General features: G+C 41.9%; 1 protein-coding gene across 2 annotated transcripts in view; it reads left to right on the forward strand.

Annotated features, from left to right (window-relative positions):
* The window catches only part of Acta2 (actin alpha 2, smooth muscle), a 49,963-nt gene extending 36,544 nt beyond the window's left edge, over positions 1 to 13,419 (forward strand). For both annotated transcript variants that reach the window (XM_027949224.3, XM_027949225.2), the window contains exons 2-9: positions 668 to 819; positions 2,206 to 2,334; positions 5,124 to 5,234; positions 7,489 to 7,573; positions 7,948 to 8,109; positions 9,280 to 9,471; positions 10,598 to 10,779; positions 13,129 to 13,419. In XM_027949224.3, the coding sequence (XP_027805025.1) occupies positions 691 to 819; positions 2,206 to 2,334; positions 5,124 to 5,234; positions 7,489 to 7,573; positions 7,948 to 8,109; positions 9,280 to 9,471; positions 10,598 to 10,779; positions 13,129 to 13,272 (1,134 nt within the window). In that variant the 5' untranslated portion in view covers positions 668 to 690 and the 3' untranslated portion in view covers positions 13,273 to 13,419. The remainder of the gene's footprint in view (positions 1 to 667; positions 820 to 2,205; positions 2,335 to 5,123; positions 5,235 to 7,488; positions 7,574 to 7,947; positions 8,110 to 9,279; positions 9,472 to 10,597; positions 10,780 to 13,128) is intronic.
* The last annotated feature ends 465 nt before the right edge of the window (positions 13,420 to 13,884 follow it).

Below are 13,884 nucleotides of genomic sequence, written 5' to 3' on the forward strand. Positions count from 1 at the left end.
CGTGAAATGTAATTTCAATAGACTCACCCTTGCTTGTTGAATTTTTAGATTAAAGGTGACTTTTATTAATGAAGAATAAGTGTAATGCCTAAAATTTTAAGTACCATCTTAGGAAATCTTGACTCATTTTAACATTGCTCTGAAGGTCAAGTAAAAGTCCTCAGGATCCAAAAAGAGACCATTATATTGAACATTTATGTTAACTAAACATCTAAGCAGTTTAACATTTCCAAAGTTTCACATGCTGTTCATCTCCCAGAATTTTGGGGAGTGTTTTTTAGGAAAAAAAAATTGAAAAGTATAACATATCTGGAAAAATATGTTTGGGTTAATACAGAAAGTTCTAGGTGCTTCCTAAATAGTATGTAATGTGTCCCTGTGAAGATTGAGTCTCAGAGGCTGGAAGCTCAGCCTATCTTTAAAGTGCTGGTAAGAATATGTGATGTGCCAGTCATTGTGTTGAGGGCCAGTGATACAAACATGTAAGTCAGAGTTTTGGATATCAAAACCTTACAGTACTTTAAGGTAAAAAGGTTGTGTGATAGATAAGTCAGGGGAAAGCCTGAAACAGAGGAGGGGCCCAAACCCACTCTGGAGATGGAAGCCATCCGGTAAGTGCTTAATAACGGCTCTTTTACACCTACTGCTTCTTCCCTGTTTTATGTAGAAACCTGTGAATCCATTCCAGTCATGTGTGAAGAAGAGGACAGCACTGCCCTGGTGTGTGACAATGGTTCTGGGCTCTGTAAAGCTGGCTTTGCTGGGGACGATGCTCCCAGGGCTGTTTTCCCATCTATTGTGGGACGTCCCAGACATCAGGTGAGTGAAATTCTGAGAACAGCAAGAGAATAGGGCTATAGGTTAGATCCCTCTCTGCCCATGTGTACCCACAAATTGTCTGTTGCTCTCTGCTCAGCAACCTGTTAAAAATATATCGGTGATGGATTGAGGATATGGCTCAGCAGTAGAGTGATTTCCTAACATGTGTGATAACCCTGGGATCTATCTCCAGTGCCACAAAAATATATAGAGAGATGGATAGATAGAGTGATAGATAGGTAGATAGATAGAATGATCCATGTCTAGGAGTAAATGCCAGTTTCATATAAAATACAGATTGTTTGGTGGGTGGGTGTCTATCAGATATAGTCGGACCCTTTTTCATATGTTCTTTTTGTCTAAATATCATCATTGTCATCATCATCATAAACACTTTTGAGTTATCCTATGTAAACCATATCTACTCTTTGAAAAGAACCTAAAATAAAGATCCAGGTCACTCAACTTCAGAGAGCTTGGTATTAGATGAAAACAACATTGATATCAATGTCTTTTTATGTGATGTTAGTTGCCATTAAAATACATCTTCATAGTCACTAAGTAATTTTACATATTATGTATAAACAAAATATTGGTGGCAGCCATTTGGTAAAAACTAGGTGGTTTCATCTCAGAAATTCTACCTCACATCCAAAATGTATTTTGTGTATTAAGCCCATCTGCTTGATGGTTATGGCTCTCCATTTGGTGTATATTCATGAGAATAAGTCACAGAAGCCTCTTCTGATGGATGAAATCTGTCTTTTTCTTGAACTCTGCACAATGGACATATTTTATACAAGACAAATATTATATGATTTATAGTGGCCATAGTTATTTTGCAATTCTAAAACAGTCACTCCAGAGCAATTTAAAATCCACTGAGGATTTTTTTTTAAAACATCACCTTAATGATTTAGAAAAAAGCAGCTAACTAGTTTAGGCAATTATAATAGTTGATTGCTATGATAGTTAATAGCAGTCTGCTACGATGGTGAGCAAGACAGACATAATCTCTGCCCTAACAGATCTCATCAAGAAACATAGAAGTTTATGGGCTGGGGATATAGCTCAGTTGGTGAGTGCTTGCCTTGCATACACAAGGCCATGGGTTCAATCCCCAGCACACACACTCAAAAAAAAGACCATATAAGTTAAAAAAAAAAACACAGTGTAAAGTTGCCACTCCCACAGCATCCTCTGCTGCTTAAAGGCTGGTTCTTGTCTGTTTCCTGTCAACTAAGGAACTTTGCAAAGTGACAATGACTCATATTATTGCTACTAAAAAGGAGCCTCTGTCTCAATGTTTTAACCCTCTGTGAGCTGGTTGCAACCAATTTGCAAGTGTTGGGAGAAACTGACTTGTGCTGTGTTGAACCTTTTCAGGGAGTGATGGTGGGAATGGGACAAAAAGACAGCTACGTAGGTGATGAAGCACAGAGCAAAAGAGGAATCCTGACCTTAAAGTACCCGATAGAACATGGCATCATCACCAACTGGGACGACATGGAAAAGGTACCAGGAAGTTTGCTCCAGGTTGAGACCCCAGCTTGCATAATTCCCACGGTCCCTGATTCAAAACAACATGCTACTTCTGGGGAACATAACTGGCTCATTTTTCTCAATTGCACTTTTATTTGTTAATGTTTATTCTAGACTATTACTCAATAGGGAAAAATAACACTGAAATACTTCTTCTAAAACAAAACAAAACAAAAAAATCCCTTGCCTACCAGATTGTGTAAACAACTTAGAGGGGAGGAGTTTTATTGATTAGAGAAGCAGCCCTTTGCTAGTGGTGGGAATTAACGGCCCAGTCCATTCCTCATGTCATCTGGACCACCCTCATAGGACAAGCATTGCATAAGCATTGGCCTAGGGAATGACCCTCCTTGACACTCTCCTCAGAGGCTGTGTGGGCATTCCTTCAGTGCAACTTAGCTAAAGAGGAGTTGAAACCCGTTCTTGAAAGCTTTTCATTAATTTACCCCAAGAGTTTAAATAAAAAGTATTATAATTTTTACTGTTGAAAAAGGGAACTGTGATGTTGTGGTTTTGGTAACATTCTTGAACAATCCTCCACATACTGAAGCACAATCATAGCTGACAAAAGTTTTAAATTAATATTTAAAGGATGACCTTTCTGCATTGCATTAAGTGAAGCCCTATCTCCAAAACACTTTTAAAAGAGCTAATAAAGAGAAAAGGCTAAATTATAGGATTTTGATATTTGATATTAGGTATTTTAAAGAAATACCAGTGATCAATGAATAAGCATAAGGAATGATAAGAAAGTGACAAAAATATTAAGTGCAGGGGACTGGGAATATAGCTCTATGACAGAGCATTCACACTTAACATGTGTGAGACCCTGAGTTCCACCCCTAACATCAAAAAAAATGTAATTAAAAAGTACATCTGGCATTTTATTTATCTATTGGCTCACTAAACTCACTTTGACACACATACTCTCATACACATTTACCAATTTTAAATAAAAACACATAGTGTTTCTAGAATTCATTAGTAATTTAATACCTACATCTATATTTCTCTACAAAAATTGCCTATAAATTGGTTCACCTCATTTAAGATTATGGGTTTGAAAAGATGGCAGTTTGCACTGAGGAGAAGACGCTAACATCAGTGGGAAACGGCTTTTTAGAAGTTTCTCTGTGGAGCTGACAGCATTTAGAATGGATGCTCCCAGAGAGAGATTAGTAGAATAATTTTTTTTTTTAATTTCTAACATTTAAATCCAAAGAAAATTCTGGAAGGATGGAAGAAGAGATGGACTGGCAGTTTTTTGTTTTTTGGGGTTTTTTAATATTTAGTTTTTAGTTGTAGTTGGACACAATATCTTTAATTTTTTTATTTTTTATGTGGTGCTAAGGATCGAACCCAAGGCCTTGCACATGCTAGGCGAGTGCTCTACCACTGAGCCACAACCCCAGCCCAGATTGGCAGTTTTTTAAAGGTAACCACGGTACACAATCTGACTGGGGGGGGGGGGGGAGGGTTCTTAAGTGCTCTGCTCCCCCACCCTCGCCCTGGCCATTTTAAAAGACAAACATGTTTATCAAATCGAACATCTAGTTGGTGGGATGAGTGTGGAGAGTTCAGGAGCAGCTTTCCACGGATCCTTAGAGTGGATTTCAATTTCAAGGTTCCTAAACCACCTTTGTGTGCCCTGCCCCCTTCTTATCAAAGAAGCAGAACTGTCAAGTGTCTCTTTTCCTTTCTAGAGACCCACAATTTCAAACCAAGGAAACGGAAACTTTTGTTAATTTATAAGCTTTCACTAGCAGTCTTTATTTTGTTTTGTTTGGATTCTAGGTGAATCTTGTCTTCCTGGTGCTGGTAGAGAATTTTCATGCTTTTAAAAATTAACTCATGTTGCCCTGTTTATAATAATGTGCTCTTTGGGGCATCTGGGCATTAAAAAGGACTCTCAACCATAAAGTAAATGTATTTTTACCCAAAGCACATTCACATAAACACGCTGTATATAAAATGGCATGAGATTTTTTTAGAAGCACCTGAAGGCCAAACGCCTGTCCCTGAATGGAAGACCCAGATTCTGTGGACAGAGGCCAGCTTCTGACAGCCCTAGGGGGCAGAGAGGGAAGCAGGAGGCAGACTTGTTCTCTTCTGCACCCACACGCAGCAAAGAACAGTTTCTCTAAAAGCATTAAAAGTGGCAATTAGGTTTTGAGGTCAGCCTCATTTGTTTATTCATGTATGCATTCATTCTCATTTTATTTAATAAATTAAAATTTTAGTAACTAAAATGGAAGGAGAAGGTGAAGAAGATACAGTTGAATAATAATAAAATTTGCTCTGGTCTAGGTATTGACTAGTAACTCCAGGGTTATCTTACTTAATTCATTCACATAAAGACTTGATGGGGTACATTCTAATTATTCTCATCTCCCTATACCCAGTGGTGAGACTAGAGCTGAGAACAGTTAAAAACTTGCCAAGCTCCCTAACTACAAAGTGGCTGAACTGAGATTTGAAGCCAGAGTTTGCTGTAGAGTCTGCCCTTGATACTCCACCACCCAGCCTCACAGACCTGGGCCTGGGGTTTTGCTCAGTCATTTACCAGATGTGAACCTTTGCACAGATTACTAACACTCTTTGTGGTAAGTCTCTGCATCTGCACAAATATGAGCATGTGAGGAGGACTTGTGGCATTTCCCTTGGCCCTGGTTTAATCTAGCTCCTTCTGGTCCCTTGTCGGTGTCTGCACTGCCCTGCAACATCACCTCATGTGTTTCTCCTCTGTCTCCCCTGCTCCCTAGATCTGGCACCACTCCTTCTACAATGAGCTTCGTGTTGCCCCTGAAGAGCATCCAACCCTGCTCACTGAGGCACCCCTGAACCCCAAGGCCAACCGGGAGAAAATGACCCAGGTAAATAATGGCTTAGGCACCTAGGACTTTGGGGGTTGGGAAAAGTCCTATTAGAATATAGCTACACAGGACAACAGAGAGAGGACCCCAGTCAGCAATCCACAACAGACTGATCATTTTCCAGAAGCTAATAAATCCCAAAGGCCCAGGAACATCTTGATGGTATTCACATATTTAGTGCAAAATAGATCTTTTATCTCTAAGAGCAAAAGAAAATTTAGAAGATCTAATCAAAAAGGGACATGATTATGTTACTATTTCTATGGAGGAGTGATTTCAAAATGCAGTATGACATATAGTAGGACAGATCTAGGCTTGAAAATGGATGTGTCATTTATCAGTTATATAAAGAGCCCGCTTAATTTCTCAGAGCCTCAGTTTCCTTGTCTATTAGTTGGGAATCATAGTAGTACTATTAATTTTCAAATGATTGCTGTGAAGGCTAATGACCAAATGATAAACGTGTATCATGGTAACTGAACATGAAACAAATAATTAAAGTTGTCATTATTGTTACCTGTCTGATGCTCAAGACCTTACAGCAGGAGCCCATCTAGCCCACTAGCCATAGAAAGTTTCTGGTTTGGAAGAGCTATTAATCACAACATCTAATGTCAATTTGGCTCTTGCTGTGGTCAAGCACAGGACCAGGCAATTTGCATGCACTGTCTCTTTAAATCCTACCACATGAATCAGCAATTACTATGCTGACTAATTGATTGAAGAAAGCAAGACTCAGATACATGAAATGATTTCCCCAAGATCACAGAGCTGGGAAAGGCAGAGCCTGGAATTGACCCATGGTCTTTGCCCTTGGAGAATGACATGTATAAATCCTGCAGGTCCCTTTCCAGAAGAGCTCTTGGTGCTCACACCAGTGCCCCTAAGGTTCTTCTCCACAGCAGAGCCCAAGTGGTCTGGGAATGACTCACAAGCTGTTGTTCTGATGACAGTTTCTGTTCCTCTAAATGGCATGTAGGCAGCAAAATGGTTGAGAATCGTGGCTCTTTAGCAAATTCCAGGCATTCTGAGTCACAGACCAGGGAGGGTAGTATGGATGGGGAAATCAAGGCCCATTGACATCTTCTGGAGCATGAGTGGCCTGGAGGGGCTCTGGTTCTTGGGCAAACTGCATAAGCTGGGGCACTGGCATTCATTATGCCATGAAGCAGAACCTTCCCACTGCAGCCAGAGTGGCCTCATTCCAAGGTGAGAGTTGGTCCCCAAAACTATATAAAAAAAGGAGAATGGATGAAATGGAAGCACAGACAGATTCACACAATCAGGGGTACTCCCAACCAGCCTGAGCATCAGGCTTTGAAAAGCCTCAGTATTAAAAGGTCTCTCTTTTTTTTTTTTTTATTTTGTTTTTGTACTGAGGAGTGGACCCAGGGGCACTTAATCACCAAGCCACATCTCCAGCTATTATTATTATTTTATTTAGAGACAGGTCTTGCTGAGTTGCTTAGGGCATCACTAAGTTGCTGAGGCTGGCTTTGAGGTTATGATCTTCCTGCCTTAGCCTCCCTAGCCACTGAGATTACAGGTGTATGCCACCGTGCCCGGCATAAAAGGTCTCTTTTTTAAGCCAGAGAAATCAAAACTGGATATTGTCTTTTCTTTTTCTTTTAGCTTTTATATAGTTAATAAGTCTTAGACTTTCTATTCTGGATGAAACTAAAAGCTCATCTAGTCTAAACCCCTCCTCTGAAAGATGGTGGAATGAGATGGACATCATTACCCGAGGTACATGTATGAAGACACGAATGGTGTGACTCTACTTTGTGCACAACCAGAGAAATGAAAAATTGTGCTCTGTGTACTATGAATTAAAAAGCATTCTGCTGTCATGTATAACAAATTAGAATAAATAAATAAACTTTAAAAATAAATAAATAAACCCCTCCTCTGTTTATAGTTGAGAAACCTGGAATGAAGCCCACATCAGTAGACTATCAATTTGGTGACTTCTCACAGGTCACACTCAAGGCAGGGCCAGGATCAGAGCCACAAGCTAGACCCTCATTTCTCCTGGCCAAGTCTTGCATGCCTACTACTCCCCGTCTTCTCTATCAGGTCACCGATATGATGGTCTCTCCATTAGTACCTTAATTTCTCCTTGGCTCTTCATTACCTTGGTCTCTGCAGCCCAGAGCCAGATGGTCCCGTCTGCATTCATCATGGAGGAACATTCTTTGAACATTCTTTGTAAGACTGGCACATCACTAATTTAGCTCTTTGAATTATTTTGCAGATTATGTTTGAGACCTTCAATGTTCCAGCCATGTATGTGGCTATTCAGGCAGTGCTGTCCCTCTATGCCTCTGGACGTACAACTGGTAGGTGGCTGGAATGGGAGCCTTGATCAGATGCATATACCATGAGTTATGGTATTCGATGGTTATAAACGTGGTTCATGACAGATAAGGGGTGAGTTAGAATTGGTAGGATTGATCTCAGCCCTCAAAAGATCTTCTCGCCTTTTCAAGATAATCCCCAGACATCTTATTTCTAGCAGGAATTTCTCTATGGTTTCCATCTTCTTGTTTTTTCCCAATCCCTGAACCACCTTCTCTCTTCCATCAAACACCTTCTTTCTTCCTTTCAAATAAAAGGCTTATAAAGTCCCCTTCCCCAAAAACCTTCTACTACACCAGTAAGTGACTGCCTACCACCTGCTGCAGTGACTTGTATCATGCCCGTTGTCCCCCAGGCATTGTGCTGGATTCTGGAGATGGTGTTACCCACAACGTGCCCATCTATGAGGGGTATGCCCTGCCCCATGCCATCATGCGTCTGGACCTGGCTGGCCGAGATCTCACCGACTACCTCATGAAGATCCTGACGGAGCGTGGCTATTCCTTTGTGACTACTGGTGAGGCCTGTGGGAAATAAAAGCCAGGGGGTGTAGGGCAGCGTGTTCTTCAGGGGAACTTACAGGACCACTGTGACTATGCAGGGAGATGATGTGGTGGAGACTTGACGATGGCAAGGCCTGATTCTATGCACAAAGCAAAGCATAGTTTCATTGGCTATGTTGAATTGCTAAATTATTATACACTACTTCGGGGAATTTCTTTGAGAACAGTTATAATTCCTCGTATTGTGAGCCGGAGTTGTAATACTTGAATATTTTAAAATCTCCATTAGCAAATACAAAAGACTATATAGAAGATGAAGATAAAATGGTGTGGTGATTGGCAATCTTTGGCAACTCTAAACAGGACTTAAGTCCAAATTCTACTCACTAGCTATGTCTTTGGACACGTTTACTAACCTTGCTAACCTTGATAAGCCATAGTTTCTTTATCTGAAAAATGGAGAAGAGCCTAAATTCCTACTCTCATGATTGTAAGGAATGTGACATAAAATAATCCATGTGGAAAACCTAGCAGAGCATAAGCATTCAGCCATTGTTAGCTATTATTAACACTGGCCAGGCAGGTCTGTCAAAGCTGCTGTCACACACTCTCTCTCCACAAGAGGGCAGTGTCAGACATTGCTAGAAACATGGAGACAGTTCCTGCACTCTAGCTGCTTATACAGCCCTCACCAATTTGGCATTATCCAAATGTACTGATTTCTGGACGCGCCTGAGGTGTATTTCAGGCTCCAAGTTTGAGCCCTGGTGATATTAAAGTCTCCTTTTGCAGTATGAAGTTGAGTTAATTTCATTCCCACTCCCCATAAGGGATCCCAAAATACCTCCCAAAAGTTCCTAGGGATTCCTATGTAATTAGTAGCTCAGAGCTTCAGAGCACAGGAGTCTGCCCACTTCTCCCATATCTCCTTCCATATGCACCACTGGAGCCTCCAGGACTGGACTGGTCCTGAGCCAGCACCTACCTCTTTCCAGAAAGTGGCAAATGTGCCTAGGGTTTGAGCTACGATCTATCTGGAACAGGCAGCAAAGATCTTGAAGGCTTCTGGAAAACTGTGAGTCCTCTGAGGAGCTGATTCTGCATAAGACTGAAGTGGAGCAGGTAGATCTTTAGCATCTGTGTAAATCCTAATGTGTGCTGTAACATTTGCATGTGTTTGACAGCTGAACGTGAGATCGTCCGAGACATCAAGGAGAAGCTGTGCTATGTAGCCCTGGACTTTGAAAATGAGATGGCCACTGCTGCGTCCTCCTCCTCACTTGAGAAGAGCTACGAGCTGCCTGACGGGCAGGTGATCACCATTGGCAATGAACGCTTCCGCTGCCCAGAGACCCTCTTCCAGCCGTCCTTCATTGGTAGGCAACAAAAAACCCTTCCCCAGGAAGGGGAGACACCCTCTTTTCCTGCATCCAGCAGCCTGTGGCTACCAAAGCCCACCTGCATGTGAGATGTGTCAGGGACCCGAGACCAAAGACATTTCTAAACCAGGGAAAAAACCAAGATGAGAAGGTGGAAGAAGCCCAGGAAAGGAGTTTTCTTCCTAGGAAGACACTATGTGGAGATCAAGCCAAAAGCCTTAAATCTGTGCTTAGAAGCCAGTGGGATGGTTGGGGAAGATGTGCTCAGTGCTTAGTCTTTGGGAACAGTGGGTGGCAGAGAGAAATGGACAAGCATTGACTTGTGGAGACTTTATTTTACATCACACTCCTCACAATCTCGAGAGTTGGGGTGGCATAGGTTTTTACAGAGCTAGCCTCTGGGAGTGGAGACCGTGGGTTTAAGACTTTGTTCTTATTTCATGAGCTTGGGAAAGTCACTTAACCTCCCCACGCCTCAGTGTCTTCATGTATTAATGAAGACTGTTTAGATATCATTAGTAATTAGTAATTAGGTGCTAGTACCATTGTTAGTATTAGATCACAGCACTGCAAAAGGTGAAGAAGAGCCACCTGAAGGTTTTTCCAAAAGGCCCACCTCAGAAATTTAAAAAAAAAAAAAAAATTTTTGACAAAAAAGTATCAAGACTGAAGAAAAAAATGAGTCTTTGTCCAAATAGGAAGAAACACTTTTCTAATGATTCAGTCCTATTTAGATTTGAGTGGGTGTAGGAGGCAGCAGCTATAGAGAGATGAGAGAGTTCTGAGTGATGACTGTGACATTGGCTAGGTGTGGGACCTTCTACAGGGAATCTGAAAGCTTTGTCTCTGATTTAAATCATGTACAGTAGAGCATCTATTTAAAAATTGGTATTAGCATGTTGTAGTCCCATTGTGGAGGTACAACAGGACTTCCCCATTAGACAGAGGCAGAAGGACATGGAGCATAACAAGACTCTTTTGGTCTCTCAGATGAGTGACTTCTAGATTATTACACCTACCTAGGCTCATCCTGTGTAAGATCATCCAAGTGCTCAAGTCAGGTCTTTCTGTCTAACCTGAGTGTTGCCCCCACCCAAGGACTATGGCCTATGTTTCTTTTCAGGGATGGAGTCTGCTGGCATACATGAAACCACCTACAACAGCATCATGAAGTGTGACATTGACATCAGGAAGGACCTCTATGCTAACAACGTCCTCTCAGGGGGCACCACCATGTACCCAGGCATTGCAGACCGGATGCAAAAGGAGATCACGGCCCTTGCGCCCAGCACCATGAAGATCAAGGTACTGTTCAGTGACAGTCCCCAGGCTATGCCACCAGGGGTGTCAGCCCCATAACCAGATGGAAAGGACTCTTTTGAGGCCACATCCTGGTCATATGCACTCATGGGTTCCAGGGCCAGCCAGTGGGTAAAATTACACACGTCCCATACTTTATTGAAGTCAATCCAGTTCATAAGAGAAACTACATTATTTTATACAAATTTTGTTCTACACTTATGCTTGTTTATCAGCCTCTTTCTGCAGCTGCCATCGAGGTCCATGCAGCTCCCCACATGCCTATATCTCTTCAGAACATATATTTTGTTGTTTTACCTCATCACAAAAACAGGGTGTCTCACATGTAGAGCATTTTCTAAAACTACAGATGAGTCAGACATTTCTGAAGCAGTTTAAACCCTGTAGATTTAGTCGCTTGTATTCTTTCATGGCTAAATGTGACCACCAGTGGCCAGGAATTAGAGTCTTTTCTTGATCTCTCTGTCTGAAACATCTTTTGACTCAAGTGCCTCAAAAGCACAGGATGACTCTGGCATGACCAGACTCAGTCCCTGAGCCACCCAGGTCCCTAAATGGTTTTGGCTTTGAGTTCCAAGCAAGGGAACTCAGAGATTAAATGGTGATGGTTCCTTTAGAAGGAAGTGTCCCCTGGCTGGTGACTCCTCAGAGGCTCTTATCGCTCTCTGAAATCAGAATGCTACACTGAGACCTTCTGACCCATGTCATAGGAAGCGAAAGTGGCAATTCTAGTGCAGTTCACACACATGCAAGGCAGTCACGACAAGCTCTCTGTTGTTTGCACTCCCTTCTCTCTTTAGCAAAGGATTTGCAACATAAGAGAATGGGCTAGACTTCAACACACGTTCTTTCTCTCTGTCTCGCTAGCCTCTGGGAAGTCCTGTGCTAAAAAACTTCAGGTGGGGAGAAGAGAGGCTTTCCTGAAAGGCATGTGTTCCTTGGATGTCTGCGGGATCAGCCCACAACCTCTTACTACCATACAGGAGGGAGGGGCTGCTGGGGGGTACACTTCAGCACCAAACTAGTGAGGTGGGGAGGTGGCTGAACAGAGAGAGGCTGTAGGGAGAGTTGGGCAATTCCTAGTTCTCCAAACTGATTTCTTGAATAGAACTGAAAGTGAAACTTTGGCCCCCTGCATGGCAACAGAGTACAGAGATCCTTTAAAAACTGTAGACAGTAAGATGACCCATTAGGGAAGAATGAAACCAGGTGAGGGAACTGTGGGAACTCTCTGTACTGTCTTTGCAACTTTACTGGAAATCTAAAACCACTGCCTGGAAAAAAAAAAAAATCCACAACTAGGAGAACCCTGGTTTGAATATTGGGCCTGACCCTGACCAGTTGCTCTGCATTGGTTGTGACCGGTTACTTACACCTCTCTCAGCTTCTGTTTTCTCATATACAATGTGGGAACAATTTAATATTTATTCTTCAAGGTAGTAATGAGAATTAAGTGAGATAACTCAAGGAAAATGTCTAGCATGGTGCTTGGTCTTTAGAGAGGGCTTAGTAAATGTCAGCTATTTGTATTTTAAAATAAATGTTCAATCAGAGCTTAAAGGAAAAAAGAAAGTTATCCCTTTAACTGCAGTTTCAGAAACACCTGTTGGTTGAAGCGTTCATTTCTATTGAAGAATCCCAGTCTGGAGTGGAATTTGGAGTTGCTCAGTTCTAGCTATTTGAGTTGCTACAGGACAAGACCTGGGGTCCAATTCAGTTTTCTCCTCCTAAACCATTCATTTACTTAATAATCGTATCCATGCTCTCACACATCTGGCCTGAGCTCTGGGAAAACTCAACCAGTATAGCTTAATGGGGACCCATTCCATGGGATTGTTCTTCCCAACTGGGACTATGGACGCTGAGTCCCCTTATGGCAGAGAATTTCTGAGAGCAGCGGTGGACTTCGGTGGGAAAAGATTTGAATAAAAGTTCTGGCACAGTTAAAACTTCTTAGAAGATGCTGGTGTTTGGTTCTACAGAAAGTACGTGTCATGATGAGCTTTGAAGCACAGCTCATGGAAACTGGAGGACTTGTTTGTCAGGGCTTATATGGTGGTCACTCAGGACTGGTAGTCATCCCAGGATTGGGGGTCAACTTTCAGTTGGTTAAACAATGTGATAGAGAAAAGCTATGGGTGGTTTGGAACCGATTCCATGAAGGAAGCCAGAACAATAAATGGGTTCAGTGAGGTATCTCTAAGTACACGGCCTCCTCACCACCCAAGACTGCACAGAAAACAGCAGCCAAATCCACAAAATGTGGGCCATGGTAGAAATCCCCTGTGCTGCCTGATGGCATTAATGCCCTTTCCTTTTCATCCTAACCCACAGATCATTGCCCCTCCGGAGCGCAAGTACTCTGTCTGGATCGGGGGCTCCATCCTGGCTTCTCTGTCCACCTTCCAGCAGATGTGGATCAGCAAACAGGAGTATGATGAGGCTGGGCCCTCCATCGTTCACCGCAAATGCTTCTAAAACACTTCCCTGCTCTCTGTTTCCAGCACACAACTGTGAATGTTTTGTGGAATAATGCCTTCAGTTCCTTTCTAAATCATTCCTATCCAAATCTCTGACTTGTTACCTATTTGTTTTTTTAATAAATCTGAAATATGCTACCCATAACTTCTGAGCGTTGGCCTCTGATCAACACCCACTGATCACTTCTTTCCCTTAGGTTGACCTCACTCACTGAGCGTTGGCTCCCTCTAGTGGCCCATCCTAGATATAGCATGATTAGGATGGCTCTTTCCCAGGCAAGGGGTAGAATCACATTAACTTGGGAAAGTCCACCTAAATGAAGCAAACAGGAAGGATTGGAGAATACATGGGAGATTTAAAAAACAAACACAGATTAAAGAGTGTCACTGGGAAAATCCACACTGACTTCACAATTTTCTGAGTGATTACTTTACACTCTTATAACCTCTGCATTGATTGCCTGATTCGTGAACAAAAATGTCAATTTTTTAGTACATAAAACTGTGTAAACAACAGTATAATTATTAAAATCACATATTTTATATGAAAACACATACATGAATATGTGTTGCATGTGTAATTTTTAATATATAATGTGTGATTTTAATA

This window comes from Marmota flaviventris, chromosome 4 (assembly GCF_047511675.1).
Source record: "Marmota flaviventris isolate mMarFla1 chromosome 4, mMarFla1.hap1, whole genome shotgun sequence".
NCBI lineage: Eukaryota > Metazoa > Chordata > Mammalia > Rodentia > Sciuridae > Marmota > Marmota flaviventris.